The 20670-nt window shown below is 40.3% G+C and overlaps 1 protein-coding gene across 2 annotated transcripts in view; it reads right to left on the minus strand.

The window, feature by feature from the left end:
* Positions 1 to 17907, minus strand: part of UBTD2 (ubiquitin domain containing 2) — a 59080-nt gene extending 41173 nt beyond the window's left edge. Inside the window, exons 1-2 of one of the 2 annotated variants that reach the window (XM_032851815.1) lie at positions 17451 to 17904; positions 7766 to 7939 (exon numbers count right to left, since the gene is read on the minus strand). Coding sequence is in view for 1 of the 2 variants with exons in the window: in XM_032851813.1 (XP_032707704.1) it covers positions 17451 to 17520 (70 nt within the window). In the remaining variant the exon portion in view is untranslated. Of the gene's footprint in view, positions 1 to 7765; positions 7940 to 17450 lie in introns of both variants that reach the window. The other variant, XM_032851813.1, reaches the window with a different exon arrangement.
* Positions 17908 to 20670: the final 2763 nt, after the last annotated feature.

A 20670-nucleotide genomic window follows, 5' to 3' on the forward strand; every position in this document is an offset into this window, starting at 1 on the left:
TGAAAGTATGAAACATAATTGCATTAGTAAATATCTTATAACACAAGGCATGTCTTACAAAAGTTACACGTTATAACATTGTACTTGCACAATTAAATGGATTTCCCCAAACATAAGCTTCTTATACTTTTTATATGGAAAAGTATGGTTTAGACCCCCAAAGTACACTTAATCTTTAAGTACTTCAAAGATCAGTTTCATCCTACAACTTGTCCCTAAATTTTGCCCTCCTCCAACATCCCCCAAAATGTCTGCTGAAAATAACCAACAAAACAAACAAAAACCCCTAAATTCAGAGAACTCATAAAGGGTGCCTTCATTACTCCCCATTAATATAATACTTTAGAGGCTGTATGTGAAAACTGAATTTCTGCTGCATTCAATGTAAGTACAGATTCAGCTCAAGGGCAGCCTAACAATTCTACTGGGCTGAGTGGGCAATAAATATAATTAACTCTTTTCATATGCAAAGCAATTCAAATCATGACTAGGTTTACTAAGGATGACAGAAGAAAATAACACACAAATAAACACAAAATAAGCAGGGAGACCTTAATAAGCAAATTAGATTACTGCCTCCTTTCATCAAATGGGCAAAAAAGAATCTATCCCAGAGTTAATTATTGTGAGGAATCCCTAAAGATAATGGGTTTTAGTACAACTAAGGAACGAGTAAAATAATTTCATTCAAAAATCAAATTAAATAATTAAAGCCAAGTGGTAAACTTTTCATTTTCCAAGTGATAAAACAGTCACAACTATGTATTCATTATTTCACTTACTTAGCCCATCAGGAACTATTTAATGCATACACATATGCATACATATCATGAATTATACTAGATTCTAAGGATACAATAAGGAAAAAATCAGACAAGACCTCCCTGACTTCCCAGAGCTTACAATGTGGTGAGGTAAGACAGGAAATAAACAAGGAAATAAATAATTTCTAAAAGCAATTTCTCAACAAAGGGAGGGGGCCACACTATTTTTAAGAACTATAATAAAAAAGCACTTTTACATTCCAAGTAAATAGGTCAAAGCCCCTGAAAAGAAAAGAAGCCACGTTCTGCTGACTAGGTGCAAAGCTCTTCCAATGACATTCCTTCTATGTTTCATCTCCATCTAGTCCAGAATGTTGGACTACCATATGACAGACACCAGACCTCACCTACTAGTATCTCATCTGATTCTGGTTCTTCCTTCATAATCCATAGTCATATCTTTCAAACACAAGTTCTCATTTGTCAACTCCTTTTCCGTTAAGCACTTCCTCCCTGACCTTTCGAAGTTTAAACGTAACACAAGCGTGCCCTAACTGTAGGCAAAGAGTTGAAATATTTCGAACTGTAGGCAAAGAGTTGAAATATTTCATGCCCAAGAGAGGAAGGAGAAAAGTGAAGCTGTGTCAGAGGAGTAGGCCTAACAGTGCTAAGGTGGATTTCCAGCTTTAAATGGGCTGAGAGGTAAAGTCCACATCTTAAATAATGAAACAGCTTCACTTACAAAGTGTATTATGAAGCCAAAAGTTGCTCTGGAAGAGAAAGATCACCGGAAGACTTGTCCCTACCCTTTTCATTCCTGGCGAAGACAAATCAAACTTCCAGATCTATATAACCAGACTGCAATTAGTAATACAGACACAACAGTCTTCACCTTATTGATTCCCTTCACTATTTTTTAAGTAAGTTCTACGCCCACTGTGGGGCTGGAACTCATGATTCCAAGACCAAGAGTCACATGCTCTACTGACTTAGCCAGCCAGGTACCCCTACCTTCACTATTTTTAATGTTTTACCTTTCCTTTGTTTGTTTTTCAAGCTCTCTCAGTGTTAAAATTAATTTGGGTAGCATTTTACTTCTCTAAATTGTGTAAACTTAATACTGTATTATTTTTTCAGTAATTGTTTGAAACTTCAAATATCTAGTACAATGCCCTCAGCAGTATACCTATTCTCAGAGTAGAGAAAAACTGATTGAAATTATGTGCTAAAAATTTTTTCTAGGACCTAGTCACCTAATTTTTTTTTTAAAGATTTTATTTATTTATTTGAGAAAGAGAGAGAGTATGAGCTGTGGGGAGGAAGTAGAGCAGAGGGAGAGGGAGAAGCAGACTCCCCGCTGAGTGAGGAGCCTGATGTAGGACTCGATACCAGGACCCTGAGATCATGACCTGAGCTGAAGGCAGACGCCCAACTGACTGAGCCACCGAGGTGTCCCTAGTCACCTAATTTTAAAAACTGGTTTCAAGGAACTCAAGGGAACAAAACACCTGATGCTTTAGAGTTCTACAAACAGAATTCAAATTATATGTAAAATATATAAATATGTATATATTTTAAGATGTTTTTACTTATGGGATAGCCTGGTGGTTGGTTAAGCATCTGCCTTCAGCTTGGGTCATGATCTCGGGGTCCTCGGATCCAGCCCCCCATCAAGCTCCCAGCTCAGTGAGGCACCTGCTTCTCACTCTCCCTCTGCTCCTTCCCACTCCGCTCGGTGCTCTCTCTTACTCTCTTTGAAATAAATAAATCAATCTTTTTTAAGGAAGTTTTTTTCAGAGAGAAAGAGAGAGAGTGCACTGAGCGGAGGGAGCAGCAGAGGGAGGAGAAAGAGACTCCCCAGTGAGTAGGGAGCCCGACATGGGGTTTATAGGAAGCTCAATCCCAAGACTCTGAAGATCATGAAACCAAGAGTCACATGCTTTAACCAACTGAGCCACCCAGATGCCCCATTTGTTATAAGAATAATAATAACAAGCACCCACCCATCAAATGTAAAATTTCAAACATACACGCCATCATGAAACATGTTCATCATGAAATTGATCATGGAGACAGTGGAATGAAGTTTCTCTTATCATCCCTATGCACATATGAAACTTAGGGAACTTCTTGAAATGTGTCACTGACTGGGAAAACCAGAGCTCTACACAGTGCCTTTTATTACTACAGGGACATACATGTCCACTCATGTAACACTGAACCAGTGAACACACTAATAGAGCACCTTGCATATCTGGCTCCACTAATTGTCACAATAAGCTCAGGTGCACCTGCTTAGTATATTTTCTCATTACAAAGAGTAACTAAAAAATGCTCAGCAAAAATATAACAAGTCGGGGCACCTGGGTGGCTCATTCGTTAAGCATCTGCCTTAGGCTCAGGTCACAATCCCAGGGTCCTGGGATCAAGCCCCACATTGGGCTCCCTGCTCAGCGGGAAGCCTGCTTCTCCCTCTCTCACTTCCCCTGATTCTGTTCCCTCTCTTGCTGTGTCTCTGTCAAATAAATAAATCAAATATTTTAAAAAAAATTTTTTTAAACATATAACATAATTTAGTTTTTGAGTACAGTTGATAGTGATTTGAACTTCAAAAAAATCTCTTACAGAACTTTATAAGACTCTAAATAATTTACTTTTATTTTTTAGTGACTGTACAATCAAAAGAAAATGAAATACTGAGGCTGACACATTTGTGTTCGATGTAAGGTATATCTAAAAAAGCATTCAACTGTTAAAAACGTTTGAATACACTGATCTCATCCAACATGCTCATTTTACAGTTGAGAAAAAAAATCTAAGAAATGAGGAAATCAAGTGACTTACTTATGGTCATAGATACAGAGAGATAGAGGTGGAATTAGAATTTTCATTACACTACATGGTCCTATTTAACAAAGTTCTTGTTCTAGAATTAAGTAAGGCTTCTATTAGGAGAATTTTACTTTCTCCCTAACACCTTACAAACTTATAGATTTATTTCACACAACTGTTAATTGAGGCTAAGGTATTATGAAGGCTCAAGTATTATGAAGTCTGTACCATATCCAATGTAGCTTACATTCTGAGAAGATAAGTAATGCTGAAAAATTACAATGATAGATTTTTATAAAAATGGGAGAAAGGGATACAAAGGGTACAAACTTGCAGTTATAAGAGGAATAAGCTCTGAAGACCTAATAATGTACAACATGGCGACTATAATTAGTAACAGGGTATTGTAGCCTTGAATGTTGCTGAGAATAGATCTTAAGCTTTCTTACCCCACTCGCCACAAAGTTAACTATGTGAGGTAATGAATGTGTCCATTATCTATCTTGATTTTGATAACAGTTCCATAATGTATATGTATATCAAATCATGACACTGTTAAGTTTAAATATATACAATTATAGAGAACCCAGATATGGACCCTCAAATCTACGGCCAACTAATCTTTGACAAAGCAGGAAAGAATATCCAATGGAAAAAAGATAGTCTCTTCAACAAATGGTGTTGGGAAAATTGGACGGTCATATGCAGAAGAATGAAACTGGACCATTTCCTTACACCATACTCAAATGGATGAAAAATCTAAAAGTGAGAGAGGAATCCCATCAAAATCCTAGAGAACAGGCAGCAACCTCTTTGACCTCAGTCGCAACAATTTCTGGCCAAACATGTCTCCAAAGGCAAGGGAAACAAAGGCAATAATGAACTATTGGGACTTCAAGATACAGAACTTTGCACAACAAAGAAAACAATCAACAAAACAAAAAGACAACCTATGGAATTGGAGAAGATATTTATAAATGTCCTAACAGGTAAAGGACTAATGTCCACAAAATCTATAAAGAACTTACAAACTCAAAACTTCAAAAAGAACAAGTAATCCAAGAAATGGTGAGAAGACATGAAGAGACATTTCTCCAGACATACAAATGGCCAAGAGACACATGAAAAAAATGCTCAACATCACTCGGCATCAGGGAAATACAAATCAAAACCACAATGAGATACCACCTCACACCAGTCAGAATGGCTAAAATTAACAAGTTAGAAAACAACAGATGTTGGCAAGGATGCGGAGAAAGGGGAACCCTCTTACACTGCTGATGGGAATGCAAGCTGGTACAGCCACTCTGGAATGAGGTTCCTCAAAAAGCTAAAAATAGAGCTACCCTATGACCCAGCAATTGCACTAATAGGTATTTAACACAAAGATATAAAGGTAGCGATCCGAAGGGGCACCTGCACCCCATTGTTTATGGAAAGATGTCCATTGACAGATGAATGGATAAAGTGATATATATACAATGGAACATTACTTGGCTATCAAAAAAGTGAAATTTGCCATTTGCAACAAAGAGGATGGAACTGGAGGGTATTATGCTAAGTGAAATAAGTCAATCAGAGAAAGACAATTATCATGATTTCACTCTTATGGAATTTAAGAAACAAAACAAACAGTAGCATAGAGGAAGGGAGGGAAAGATAAAATAAGACAAAATCAGAGAGGGAGACAAACCATAAGAGGTTCTTTTTTTAAAAGATTTTATTTCTTCATTTGAGAGACAGAGAGCACGAACAAGGGGGAAGAGACAGAGGGAGCCACAGACTCCCTGCTGAGCCAGGAGCCCGATGTGGGGCTTGACCCCAGGACCCGGAGATCACAACCTGAGCCAAAGACAGAGGCTTAATCATCTGAGCCACCCAAGTGCCTCAAGAGACCCTAAATCATAGGGAACAAACTGAGGGTTGCTGGAGGGAGTGGGGTTGGGGGATAATGGGGTGATGGGCATTAAGAAGGGCATGTGATGTAATGAGCACTGGGTGTAGGCACCCCTCTACAATACTCTTCAAAAAAAAAAAAAAATCAGTGTTACAGGGAAGAAAAGAGGAGGAGCTGTTCAAGATGTAAAAAGATTAGAGACAAAAACAAATGCAATGTCTAAATTCTGAATATGTCCTAATTTGGAAAAAAAAAAAAACTATAAAAGAGGCACCTGTATGTCTCAGTTTGTTAAGCAACTGCCTTTGGCTCAGGTCATAAGTGGGGAGCTGCTTCTCCCTCTCCTTCCGTCTGCTCGTGCTCCCTCTCTCTCAAATAAATAACAAATACAATTTTAAAAAATAGCTATAAATACAAGACATTCTGAGGATAATTGGTGGATTCTGATTAAGGACTAGATCTTAGCAGTGATAATGGTATTTGCATGTTGAAGTGTCAGGATGTCTGTACTCTCAGTTAAGCAAATATTTATACACACATACACAACTGATGGGTATTCAAAGGTTCGTTGTGTTAGAGACTTTCAATTTTTCAATATGCCTGAAAATTGTCATTAAAAATGTTTAAAAGAAGAATTAGATATAATCTTGACAATGATTTAATCCATTTTCCTCTTTCAACCATGTAAGAAACTGAGCCCAAAGTACCACAGCTAATGCAGGCCTTTTCTCAAGACATTAAAACTGATGCAGGTCTGCACAATCTTAGCACAAACTCTTTCCATGTGGCAGAAAACTAGGACACAAGAGACAAAAACTGATCTGAGACAAACACATACATACAATAAAAAAGCTGTATGTGTGTTTTTTTTAAAAGTAATATTTACACCCAACGTGGGGCTCGAACTCATGATCCCAAGATCAAGTGTTGGATGCTCTTGCGACCGAGCCAGCCAGGCACCCCTCATGCATGTAAAAAAAAGTTAAATACATTTCTTACACTTAATACGTGACAATATGATTAAAAACTGCAAAAGAATAAAAATCTGTTAAAGATTGTAACAACTTAGTACATCAGAATTTTATATAAAATAACCTCAGAATGCAGCATTAAATGGGAAAGAGTTTGTTAGATGCACCAAAACAAAAACAAAAACAAAACAAAAAACCACTTAAATAGTATCACCTATATACTGTCTCCCAACTTGGTCTATTAATTGTGGCAATTCTGCCTTCAAAAAATCTGGTAACATAACTTAATACTTCACATTTCACCTACCCCATCCACAAACTTCTTGCCAGTCCCCCCAGATGCCATGTTTTCTCATATTTCTATACAAGTAATTTCCTCTGCATACAAGATGACCTTCTGCTTTTCTTCCAGCTCCTTCTCTTTCAAGACCCAACTACTTATACTACTTCTTCAGTGAAGTTTTCTGACTCTGCTCCCCACTACTCCCTGAATTTCCATAATACTTTTTCATTGTATCGAAGCTTTTAAAACTTTTCCTAATTAAACATGTGATTCCTCCATTAGACTATAATCCACTTGATATCATAGAGCAGGCCTTATTTGTATCTCTGTTTATAGTTAGCTTCAAGTGCTGGCAATTAGAAATAATGGAAGCTGGCTATTTTTAAAAGTTTCAGGAATGATCATCAACTCACCTAAAAAACAGTGTTTGCCCTGAATTAAAAGTGATAGTTTATCATAAAGCGTAACTGAGTGATCTGAGTCCAGATCTGCCCCTTTGATATAAAGTCACATAGTCCAAAGCACAGAAACTATCTGAACTGATCCAAATAGGTCTGCTTTTGCTTATACCTAGGAGCCAATTACAGTAAACGCAAAAAATTATCTAAAGGGTTTCCTGTGAGGACTTGATCAGAAAAGTCCAAAAATCACTAACTCATTATTTAGTCAAGTCTTCAACAAATGTATATCAAGACCTCACTCACACTCAAGTAAAATTCACTTAAAATGACTCCGACACATTAAGATTTTTTTTTCTTTAGACATCTAACTTCAACAGAAATTCCACTTCTGAAAACACAGCTATAATGGAACTGCCTAAAAGTTTTACTGAAAACATGCAAAAAATGGCATTATAATGCCCAAAGTATACTCGGCAATATTTAACCTCTAAGCTCAATATATGGAATATATTCAAAAACAAACTTGATTCTTACTGACTGCAAGTCAAAGTAGCTGGTGCAAGGTGAAAACATGCTGATTGTTCTTGGCCAACACACATGCATCTTTAAGTACATACGCGTTAGTAAAGTCTCAACCTATGGTCCTTGAACTACCAGTGAATCATGAGGAGCTTGTTGGTAGCCTAGTATGCCCGATAAGCAGAAGCAGAAAGCTGGGTAGGGATGGTGAGGGGCGGCGGGAAGAATCTGGTGCAATGGTCCACCAAATGAAGATAAACCATTCAGGTGGTCTGCAGTAAGGAAAAATGAAGAAAATCACTAAATCAGCAAATTGATCATCATGCCCAATTAATATGATCATGTTGCTAAATGAAGTCAACCTAATGCTTTCTTGAAACAAGCGAAGATGGGGCACCTGGGTGGCTCAGTGGATTAAAGCCTCTGCCTTTGGCTCAGGTCATGATCTTAGGGTCCTGGGATTGAGCCCCGCACCGGGCTCTCTGCTCAGCTCGCGCTTGCTCTCTCTCTCTCTACCTGCCTTCTGCCTACTTGTGATCTCTGTCAAATAAATAAAATCTTTAAAAAAAAAAAGAAACAAGAGAAGAATGTGTTTTGGTAAAAAACCACAAGAGAGATAATTGATTTATTAATATAACAGTACAAGTTCCTTATTATAAGTGATTAACACTCAATAATCACTTTTTTAAAAAAGATTTTATTTATTTATTTATTTATTTATTTGACAGAAAGAGAGAAAGAGAGATCACAAGAAGGCAGAGAGGCAGGCAGAGAGAGGAAGGGAAGCAGGCTCCCCAGCGAGCAGAGAGCCCGATGCAGGGCCCGATCCCAGGACCCCGAGATCATGACCTGAGCCGAAGGCAGAGGCTTTAACCCACTGAGCCACCCAGGTGTCCCCTCAATAATCATTCTTATCAGAAGACTCACCTAAGTATAGTACTACTAGCAAGATGCTGCCAAAGCTTTTCATTTACAATAAAAAATCAGATAAAAGATAGGTGTTAGAGACTAGGGCTATCAAAAAATCAGAAGAATGATGATCCTCATCATTTCTAATGGCTTAAAGATTTTAAAGATTCTATTCACAGCATACAGCACTAGCAAATGATTCCTAAATACAGTCAGAGGTGAAAAAAGAGTCCATTTAATATCCATAGCAAGAATCTTTAAAAAATGCCATTCCAACATAAATTCCAAGACAATACTGACTGGGAAGAAACATCAACCCTTTATATGCTAGAAAATTGAGAACAAAAGGGGACTAGCCCAATAGAAGGTAGCTTATTCGGTAGGGGCTACAACATCCCATGTCAATTTTTAATATAAATTCAAGTGCTTAAATCTCATCCCAAAGAGTATTCTCCATATCTTAGTATCTTCCAACTGTAGCACCCCTGACCTAAATTAAGTTCTCATAACCTACCAAACTTACCTACCCAGAATTCCACTGTATTTCCAACCTATAGCTTCTTGCTGCCTTATTTTCCTTTAGGTCTTTCCCCACAGATATACTCCTCCTGGTAAAATCAAGCACCTTCTACTTTACATCAAGTAAATGCCTTCTGGGGTGCTTGGGTGACTCAATCAGTTAAGTGTCAGAATTTCGGATTTCAACTCAGGTCATGATCTCAAGGTCATGGGATTGAGCCCCACATCGGGATCCCTGCTCATCAAGGAGTCTGCTAGAGTTTCTCTCTCTCTCTCCCCCACTTTCCCGTTTCTTTCTCTCTCAAGTAAATCTTAAAAAAAAAAAAAAAGGAAATACCTCCTATTTCATAGTACATCTCTCTCCAATTGGTATAAAATTTTATGCACTCTGCTTATAAAAACCTCAGAGCTACCAACGCTGAAAATATGAAAAATTTTTACTTCCACTGTTACAGACTAAATCTTCAGTCCTCCTCATGCTCAATTCTGCCTCATTTTTTAATTATAGACTCAGCCCTAAGAGTAGAAGCATAAGAAAATTCAGTAAACCACCTCGTTAGATGATGTGTAGTATGGAACACTGAAAATACATAAAGAGGAGATAATGATATTCTTGGTGAAGAAAGAAACAAGGTTTTGTAGAGAAATGTGTTTGTTCTAACATACACTAACCTCAAAAGAGCTACTGGAGGGGTGCATGGGTGGCTCAGTGGGTTAAAGCCTCTTGCCTTCGCCTTGGGTCATGATCCTGGGGTCCTGGAATCAAGCCCCACATCGGGCTCTCTGCTTGGCAGCGAGTCTGCTTCCCCCTCTCTCTGCCTGCCTCTATGCCTGCTCGTGATCTCTGTATACCAAATAAATAAATAAAATCTTAAAAAAAAAAAAAAAAGAGCTACTGGAATATTCTGGGGTTGAATGCTCAAGAAGTCTATCTTGAGTTTGGTTGTAATAAACTACAGGTAGAATTCTCCAAACACCACACCAGAATGAGAAGTTAACAAACCAAGTTATTTTCTGAAATTGTAAGAATGGTGTGTTCAAATATAATCAGATCTATAAACTTCAAAGGCAGATGACAGGACTGATTTCCTGTTTCCCAATAATTCAACAAAATTTAGTATACTGACCATCTACTACTATGGTCACGCCCTGATTAGAGGTAATCACCTCATTTCTCCATCTTCTGTGAAATTTTGATGACTCAATTCTTAGCACTTTCCTCCCTTTTTTACTTACTTATAAGTAGCATTTATTTTTATACCTCAGTCAACCTCCCCCAGCTGACTCCAAAATCCACATTCATAACCTGAACATCTAGGAGTTCCATACCTAAACTTCTGTACCATCCAACACGATGTCCCAACTTAAAAATTCTGTCAGCTAAACCTTAACATACTGAAAGGCAAACTACAGATTGCCCAAGATAGCTCTTTCTTATTCCCCAAATCTGCCAGGCCATCTCAATATTCCTGGTTATCCAGATTCACAAATACGGGATTACAGATCTCCTCGACTGATAACAAGTTACATCCCAATACACCCATCATAAATTGAAAACTATGAATCCTAAGTTGAAAATGCATTTAAGGGGTGCCTGGGTGGCTCAGTGGATTAAAGCCTCTGCCTTCCGCTCAGGTCATGATCTCAAGAGTCCTGGGATCCAGAACCGCATCAGGATCCCTGCTCAGCAGGGAGTGTTTCTCCCTCTTTTGCTCACTCACTCTGTCTCATAAAAATCTTCAAAAATAAAAAAGAAATTACATTTAATACAACTAACCTATAGAACATCAAAGCTTAGCCTAGCCTACCTTAAATGTGCACAGAACACTTACATTAGCCTATAGTCAGGCAAAATCATTTAACATAAAGCTTATTTTATAATGAAGTGTCGAATATCATAAAATTTATTGAATGCTATACTGAAAAACAGAATAGTAAGTCTATTGGTTGCTAACCCTTATGACCACATAGCTGACTGGGAGCTGCAGCTTGCTGCCACTGCCCAGTATCACAAGAGACTCTCATACCACCTATCACCAGCCACAAAGATCTAAATTTAAACCGTGAAGTATGGTTTCTACTGAATGTGTATGTATCACTTTGTACCATCATAAAATTCTAAGACAGAAAAATTGTAAGGTGAGCCATTATAAGTCAGGGGACTGTGTGTACTTTATTTTCTTTTATGTATTCTTATATCCAATAAATTACCAACTCATGCCATTTTTTTTCCTATTGGGTTCCTCCCTTTAGTCTCTTTTCACTATAAGCAATCCTGTACCAGTGCTTCTCCAACTTTAATATGCATAGGAACCATTTGAAAATCTTGTTAAAAATGCAGATTCTGATTTATTAGGTCATGGGTGGGGCCTGAGATTCTGTACTTCTAACATACTCCCAGGTTCCTGCAAAGCTGCTGGTCCAGGGACCATATCTTTAGGCAGCTCAGATCACTACTTTCTTTTATTCCCTCAGGACTTGCACAGTTTATCCTATGGTATATTTATCTGTTTACATAGTGTTTTATAGTTATTTCATGTATGCATATTTTATTATGCTTTCCTTAAAAAAAGGATTTTGATATACTCAAGAAATAAGATCATGATTCCTTTTTTTGGAACAAGAGCAACATATTGTGGGTATTCAATGCCTGTTGATTGTAAAATGCTTGTGCAGAAAATATAACAATCCCCTCTTGATTAAGAAGTTGAAGTAGGTTTATGGATTACTTTCATCAACTTTCTAAAAAGCATTTCATTGCTAATCAACCTTATCACCATATACAGAAAAGAAACTTAAAACAGCTTTCTATTCATAGTTAAGAAAGCAAATTGTTAGTTAAGTTAGACTGTGAATTATTGGTTATAGATTTATTCTTTCTCCATCAGTGAAGAATTAAATACATTTAAAACAAAAACTAGAAGCCCAGGGGCGCCTGGGTGGCTCAGTGGGTTAAAGCCTCTGCTTTCGGCTCAGGTCATGATCTCAGGGTCCTGGGATCAAGCCCCACATTGGGCTCTCTGCTCAGCAGGGAGCCTGCTTCCCTCCCTCTCTCTCTGCCTGCCTCTCTGCCTACTTGTGATCTCTGTCTGTCAAATAAATAAATAAAATCTTAAAAAAAAAAAAACAAAAAAAAACTAGAAGCCCAGGCAGCAAAAGAAAAAATAAATTGGACTCCATTAAAATTAAAAACTTTTATGTATCAAAGGACATCATCAAGAGAGTATAAAGACAGGGGAAGAGGGGAGCAGCAGGAGTGGCAGAGGCAGAGGGACAAGCAGACTCTGCCAAGGGCAGAGCCAGATGCAGGACTCGATCTCATAACCCTGAAATCATGAGAGTCAGATGCTTAACTGAGTGAGCCACCTAGATGCCCCCTGGGGGGGAAAAAGTAAAAAGACAACCCAAAAATGGGAGAAAATATTTGCAAATCATCCCTGTGATATGGATTTAATGTACAGAATATATAAAGATCTCCCACAACCAACAATAACAAAAACCCAAAATAACACAATTAAAAAATAGCCACAGGGCTTAAACAGACGTTTCTCCAAAGAAGATAAACAAATGTCCAAGAAGCACGTTAAAAGATGCTCAACATTACTAGTCATTAGGGAAATGCAAACCAAAACCACAGTGAGATAGCACTTCATACCAACTACAATGGCTATAATTTTAAAAATGGGAGATTAGGGCGCCTGGGTGGCTCAGTGGGTTGAGCTGCTGCCTTCGGCTCAGGTCATGATCTCAGGGTCCTGGGATGGAGTCCCGCGTCAGGCTCTCTGCTCAGTAGGGAGCCTGCTTCCCTCTCTCTCTCTGCCTGCCTCTCTGTCTACTTGTGATCTCTCTCTGTCAAATAAATAAATAAAATCTTTAAAAAAAAATGGGATATTAGTGTGGGTGAACATATGGAGAAACTAAAACACTTGTAATGTTGCTGCTAGAATGTAAAACAATGCAGCTACTGTGGTAAAGTCTGGCAGTTCCTCCAAAAGGTAAACCATTTAACCTAGCAAGAATTACCATATAACCTAGCAATTCCACTCTTAGGTGTATTATAACCAAAAGACTCAAAAACAGGGACTCAAACAGCTCTTTGTACACCGAAGTTCATAGCCACTTATAATAAACAAATGGCCATCAATAGTAGAATGGATAAACAAAATGTGGTATATACATACAATGGAATATTATTCAGCCATAAAAAGAATGAGGTACTGTTATTTACTACCACGGGATGAACCCAGACATTATGCTAAGTGAAATATACCACAAACAAAAGAATAAATATTGTATTATTCCACTTATATGAAATATCTAGACTTGATAAATTCATAGAGACAAAACCTAGATTTAGAAGTTAACAGGGGTTGGGAAAGAGGAGCAGCAGTATTGCTTAATGGATCCAGAGTTTCTGCTGGGAGAGATGAAAAATTTTGGAAATACACAGTGGTGATGGTTGCATACTGAATTATACACTTAATGCCACTGAATTATACACTTAAAAATGGTTAAAACGGCAAATTTTGTATGTACTGTATCACAAGCTAAAAAATGAAACCGGAAAAAAAGAGAAATTTTTTAGTACAGCTCTGAGTTCAAGTTTCTGACTATTTGTAAGCTATGTGATGTTAAGCAAGTTATTTAATTTCTCCCAGCTTCAATCCATCCATAAAATAGAGATATTATCCAACTCCCAGAGTTGTTGAAGACTAAATGAGAAAATAATCACTTAGCACAACACTTCTTACATAACAAATACTGGGTAAGTGGTAGTTAATATTACTCAAAAACCACCATTAATCAAGTAGGTAGACTATAAGGTTGCTATAAATGAATACCCAAAAAAATTCCATGATATTCTCATGACATTCTGAAATAAAGAAATGAATGCACAGCAGTCAGTTATCCTGCTGTAAACCTGGAAACTTATGACCACCAAGGGTTAGTCCTCTTGGGATATTACTGAACCTAAGAATAAATGACAAACCCAGAAAGTAAGAACCTACTTTGTACATTATTGTGTTCATTAAAGAGGTGAACAACAAAAAAAAAAAAGCTCGTTAGCTCCCTTCAACTAATCTCATTTTACTGTTTTCCCCACATATATATATATATTTTTTTAATTTATTTATTTAAGATTTTATTTATTTATTTGACATAGAGAGACACAGCAAGACAGGGAACAGAAGCAGAGGGAGTGGGAGAGGGAGAAGCAGGCTTCCCACTGAGCAGAGAGCCCAATCCCAGCACCCTGGAATCATGACCTGAGCTGAAGGCAGAAGCTTAACGACTGAGCCACTCAGGTGCCCTGTCACGTATTTGTTTTTAAAATCATGAGATTTAATTCATTAGCCAATGCCATGGACTAACATAAAGCCTTGTCTAAAGGCCCTCAGTTCCAACCCCAGCATCACAGTATCACTATAATAAGGCAGAGAACCACACAGAATATGCTGTTAAAAAATGTTCTAGGAGCATGGAAGCTTGGAGTGAACTGCTAAATAATTGCATATAATGTATATAATATAGTTGTCTTGATGAAAATTAGGCATTTAAAAAACTCACAAACAATTCTAGGCAAAGTATGCCAGAGGAAAATACTACAAATGATTCCAAAATAACATGTAACACAAATCTTAAAATGTAAATTAAGCAATTTCCGTATCCTAAGGTCTTTTGCAAAAATTTCCCAAATTCCTTCAAAGAAGTAAATCACCAAGTAAGGAAGTTTTTCTCATGTACCACAATTAACTTGCATACATAAGAGACTTAGATCCAGAGGGAAAGGGAAAGTACAGTATCTCAAACAGCCAAAAAGGTTTTTAAAAAGGTCATTTTTTTTTTTTTACTAAGACTAGCTAATCCTCAAGAGTCAAGTCAATCTAAAATGGTGAGATTCCACATTACATTCAATAACATTGTGAATGTAATTAAAAAGGTCATGAAAAGCATCAGAAGACTTTATTTTTACTTCATGTTGATAAAAGAATTTTTCATAACCCAAACATCCTGATTAAAACTATGAACCATTATGTTTGAAAAGCGAATGATCTGTGCCAACACCCTTAGGAAAAATAGTTTTTCTCTTCTCAACAAAAACCTACTAATATAAGCAAAAACTATTTAATGTGTTAACCTGAAACACTCACCTGAGCTAATTCCTTTAAACCACAATTAACTCTTAACTATCATGACAATAATGACGAATAAAGGCTTCCACAATTAAATTCCAGAAACAATCCTTTTATCCCACACAGCTCCTTCCTCCATCCCAGTTACATGAGGCCCACACTTCCTCTTCAGGAGAAAATAAGGAGGTTTTGATAGTTGGTGTTTCTTTTTTCTAAACTTTACTTTGGAAAGGTACAGCACAGCTTAAAGTCCAGAGAACTCAGTTCTCAAGGAAACTGATACTAGGGCTATCTAACTAGACACCACTGGCAATAAATTACCAGAAGCTAAGACTTCATGCTTTTAAAGACCCATGCTAATAATGCCTGGCTGGTCATAAGTCAGGTTACCAAAAGGCTTAACGAAATTGGCTCAAGTTCATTAGCAAGAAGGAAAAGATGTTTATTAAAAATTCTGAGTGCAAAAAAATTAAATTTAATTGAAACTAAATACTACCTATAGCATGTACTAATATATTTTAGTACCATTAGTGATCACCTCACTTGCAGGCAGAATCACTGTGAACGCCCCCCAATCTGATCTTACCCCAGAGCTGTTTTAAAATCATACCCTTTTTGGGACGCCTGGGTGGCTCAGTTGGTTGGACGACTGCCTTCGGCTCAGGTCATGATCCTGGAGTCCCAGGATCGAGTCCCGCATCGGGCTCCCAGCTCCACGGGGAGCCTACTTCTCTCTCTGACCTTCTCCTCGCTCATGCTCTCTCTCTCTGTCTCTCTCTCAAATAAATAAATAAAATCTTAAAAAAAATTTTTTTTAAATCATACCCTTTTTATCTCCTGCTTTGTTATCACTGAGGATCTCACTGTTAATGTGCCACCAAATAATGCTATGACATGAAATGCACTGTTAAATACCATTTGCACGTACAAGTTTTTTTCAAGACACACTTCACTGAACTCTTAAACTATCTGCCCAGGATTTAATCATACAGGAAACCCACAGATTTTAATGAGGTGGCATGGCAAAATATCATGTAATTCAGGAAATTCATCAGCCAAATGTTAGGTATACACAGTTTATAAGTGGAGCTCAAGTGAGAGGGCAAGCAACTGGTCTAAAGCTAGTATAAGAAAAAGTTGTAGACCCTCTCATCCCCAAACGACTTAGTTTAGGAACTTATAAATACGCCCCACATTCTGAGACATCTAACAGAAGGTTGGAACAAAACCAACACAGTCATCTTTGCTATTCCTAGCTGTTTCTTCTTTCACTAAAACATTCTGCCCTCTACACAAGCTACAGAGTGGACTCAGGCAACGATCATTTAAGTAAAGGTAGAATTAATTTTCTTATTACACCGCTATACTACAATGCCGCCTGAATAAAAAAGCTAGCCTCAGCAAACCATTTACAAGAAATCAGAAGTGCGTTCCGTGTTAGAAAACTTTTAAAGTACTGATCCTACGAAGCTAAGTCGGACTCTCGTATTTGTGCTTTTATCCTACATATTTTCCTTTACGTAAGGCGGATAGGAATTTGACTAGCCCACCCCGACAGCAAACTGGCCCAGCACCCGCATGCTGTAGCTAGAAGCCACGTTTTCCTCGGGCGGACTGTTTCCCAACCCCTCCTTAAAATAATGCGTGTGGCCACTTGAGACTTCCCCAGCCAAGCTCCAGAAACTTGCAGGTTTAAATGGCCAAACTGGAACCAACCAGGGCAGCTGTCATCTGAAACTCAGGAAAGCTGAGACCAGCCAACTCTGCTGAACGAGGAAGGGTGCGGAGAGATGTGGCGGGGCCCGTCGGAGGGAATGCATTAGGCTCCCCTCCCCAACCCCCCCCCATCAATTCTCTTTTCTGCAACCCCACCGCCGCCATCCTGTTCCTGAATAATTAAACGGGCTGGGGAGGGAGTGAGGTGGCCAAGAAAGGCAGTTTCTAGTCGGAGTTTCCCGAGCCGAGGCGGTGGGGTCTAGAGGCCGAGGGCTACATCCCGGGCGTGCGAAGGACTTTCCTCAGGGACCGGGAGGGCAGGGGGCGACCCCGCGGCCCGCGGGGCGGCCGGAAGCGGAGCGCGGGGAGTGACGTGGAGGAGGGGATGACAAAGGGGCGCGGGGGCCCCGGCCGCGCGGGCCGCGGGCCCGCAGGAGCCGGGACAGGTGGCCGGGCCTGGCCGGGAACAATGGGGGGCCGAGGCTGCCCCCTGGCGCTCACCTACCTCCGGTGCCCTCCGAGTTCTCGTTGAGGCTGCCCGAGGAGTCGTGCTGGGCGCCCACACACCCGCCCATGGGGGCCCCCGGCGCCTCGTCCGCCACCTCCGGGCGCTCGTCCGGCCCGCCGCCTCCTCTGCCTCCTCAGGCGCCGCCGCCGCCACCGAGCCCCGGACAGGCGCGGCGCTTCTCTCGCCCGCCGCGGCCCAGCCTCCGCCCCCCTCGCCGCTCCACCCACCGCCTTGGCTCGGCCCCTTCCTCCGCGCCCACTTCTACCTCAGTCCCCCGGCCGCCCGCCCAGCAGGCCTGGCCCGCGCGCCGCCCTCGCCTCCGGCTCGGCCCCGCCAGGCCAGGGCTGGCCCATCCCGGGCGGGCCGCAGCGCCCGCCTCGCCCCTCACACCTCCGCACTCCCGCGTCCAGGCGAGCCCCGCACCGGCGCCGCCCGTCCGCCAGACCCCATCAGCCCCCGCCCCGCGGCGCCGCCCTCCGCACCCGCGGCCTGGGCTCCGCCGGGCCCGCCCGGAACGGCCTGCGGGGGCGGGGCCGCGGGAGGCCGCGCGATGATTGGCTGCGGGATGGGGCCGCGAGCGGAGAGCTTGGGCGGTGGGGAGGAGAGGGGAGGGGATCTCCGAGCTCGAGGAGCGGAGGCGAAGCGGGGATCCGTCCGGGGGAAGAGGCAGGGAGAGGAGGCGAGGAGGGATAGGCAAAGAAGAAAAGAAGGGGAAGAAGGGAGAGCCAGCAGGAAAGGAGGAACAAAAGTGAGGAAGGAGAAGCGGAGAGGGGTGAAATCGAGTTTGTGGCTCCTCCTCGGGCGTCAGCCCTTTCTCTTTCTCGTGGAAGCGGGTCGGAGTGGGCACTGAGAAGTAGTCAAAGAAGCCTTGCAGGCGGGGACGGGGCTGGTTCCCAAATAACTGGCGGAGGTGGGTAGGAGGACCTGCCTGAAGGCTGAGATCCCAGAACGTGTAGAATTCAGTGGTTGGGTACGCGGAGTCTGGGCTTCCCCTTGCCTGCCCCGCTCCCAAGCCCCCCTCCCAAATCACTGTGCCCCATTATTAGACGTAGAGGCGGTCATTGTGGTTGCAAGCTGGACTCGGATTACAGAGGCGAGGCATTCCATGGAGAGATAAGCGCGGACCGTAGTTCTGAGGGCGTGGGTTCATTTCATCTTCACGGGACTGATTATTCAAATACAATGCTACTTCTCAAGATCCTCCCTTTAGGTATCTTAAATCGTCTTTAGAACAAAATGAAGTATTAAAAAAATAAAATACCCTGCTTTTTCTAAACTGGAATTTAGTACATGGACCACGCCCGACATTCTTGGCGGTCGCTATCCTAATCTAAGCCAAATTGTTAATGGTCCCTTCAGAATTGTGTTCTGCAATGATGCCTTAAAATTTTTATCAGCCGGCTTGGGCCTTTATAAAGCTTATTTCTGCCCAAACTGTTTTAACTATCTGCTCCATTTTTATATCAGACTTTCTTTTTTTAACATCCTGGGTCGGCTTTTGCTTAGCATTAAAAAAATTTTAAGTGAAATACCTAAGAAAGAGATTCTGCAGCTTGGAATTTGCATTTAAATGTATTTTCATACACTGCTGGTGGGAGTGTAAATTGGTTCAATCTTTTTGCAAAGTAATTTGGAAACAAGGATCAAGAACCTTAAAAATGTTCATACCTTTTGACTTGGCATTATCCCACACATGGGTATCTCGTTCACAGAAACAGTTCAAAAGGCAGAGAAAGATTTCTGTCCTTGTATTTATTTGATAATCAGATACAACTGAGGGTTTGACAAACCAAATCTTATGCTTACATAAATACACAGAAATGTCTAGTGAGAAATAGAAATCTGCTATATGAAATTTATACTGACAAATTAGTATTGTCCTGGCTAGTCATGAAAATTCAAAAAAGCTTCTATACAATCATGTTTTTATGAGTTTTCAGAGGCTGCTCTGACATTCAGGTACTGTGTCACAAAGCCCTCTTCTATCTGATCATTCTCAGCTGAGTCTTCACATTGGCAGGGAGACATCACTTCATCACTTCCCTGAAGGAGAGAAGCTGCATGTTGATATCTTCAAAGGATTGCTTTGTCCTGAATTTTGCTCTAGAAACTGCAGAAACCAAGACTTTCACAATGCCTATTAGACAGATGATAGGCATCCAAGTGATGAGTGTTTCTGATGAGCACTAAGGAGTTGCCCTAGGAAGAGAGAGCCATGTCACTGGGAGATTTTCAGTTATGAGTATTCTCTACCTTGCTTCTATCTTAGGACAGAATCACAAATCCCCAGGAGAGAGAGTCATGTGGCAATTAAGGGCCCCAGCTCTGCTATCAACTTCCTGGGTTGGAATCTGGCTTCCATTCTATACTAGCTACATGACCTTGAATTTCTATACAGCTCAATTTCCTCACCTGTAAAACTGGGCCAGTAACAATGCTCTAAACTCTGTGGGGGCTCTTTATTAACTCTCCTCTACTTCATGTCTAACATCACCTATTTAAACTTAATGCATGGCTCAATCCACTTAAGACCTTCTATAGATAACAGTGTCTTCTTTGTGCACCCGTGTATGTGTGTATGTATGTGTTTCTCTATTTTTTATAAAATAGAATTCATATACCATATATCTCACCAATTTAAAGTGCATAATTCAAATTGGTATAGCCACTATGGACAACAGTATGGAGGTTCCTCAAAAAGTTAAAAACAGAACTACCATATGATCCAACAATTCCAATTCTGGGTATTTATCCAAAGAAAATGAAAACATTTGGAACACCTGGGTGGCTCAGTCGGTTAAGCATCTGCCTTCAGCTCCGGTCATGATCTCCGGGGTCATGGGACTGGGCCCTGTATTGGGCTCCTTGCTCAGCGGGGAATCTTCTTCTCCCTCTCCCTCTGTGTTTGCTCTCTCTTTCAAACAAATAAATCTTTAAAAATAAAAGAAATGAAAACATTAACTTAAAAAAATGTATGCAGCATTATTTACAAGAGCCAAGACGTGGAAACAAGTGCCCATCAGTAGATGAATGGATAAAGAAAATGTGAGAGATAGATAGATACACATATTCACACAATGGAGTATTATTCAGCCATGAAAAAGAATGAACTCTTGCCATTGTGACAACATGGATGGACCCTGAGGACATTATCCTAAGTGAAATAAGTCAAACAGAGAAAGAGAAATACCTTATGATCTCACTTTTAAGTGGGACT

The sequence above is a fragment of the Lontra canadensis genome, unplaced genomic scaffold, assembly GCF_010015895.1.
Source record: "Lontra canadensis isolate GAN:19392208 unplaced genomic scaffold, GSC_riverotter_1.0 scaffold5, whole genome shotgun sequence".
Lineage (NCBI taxonomy): Eukaryota > Metazoa > Chordata > Mammalia > Carnivora > Mustelidae > Lontra > Lontra canadensis.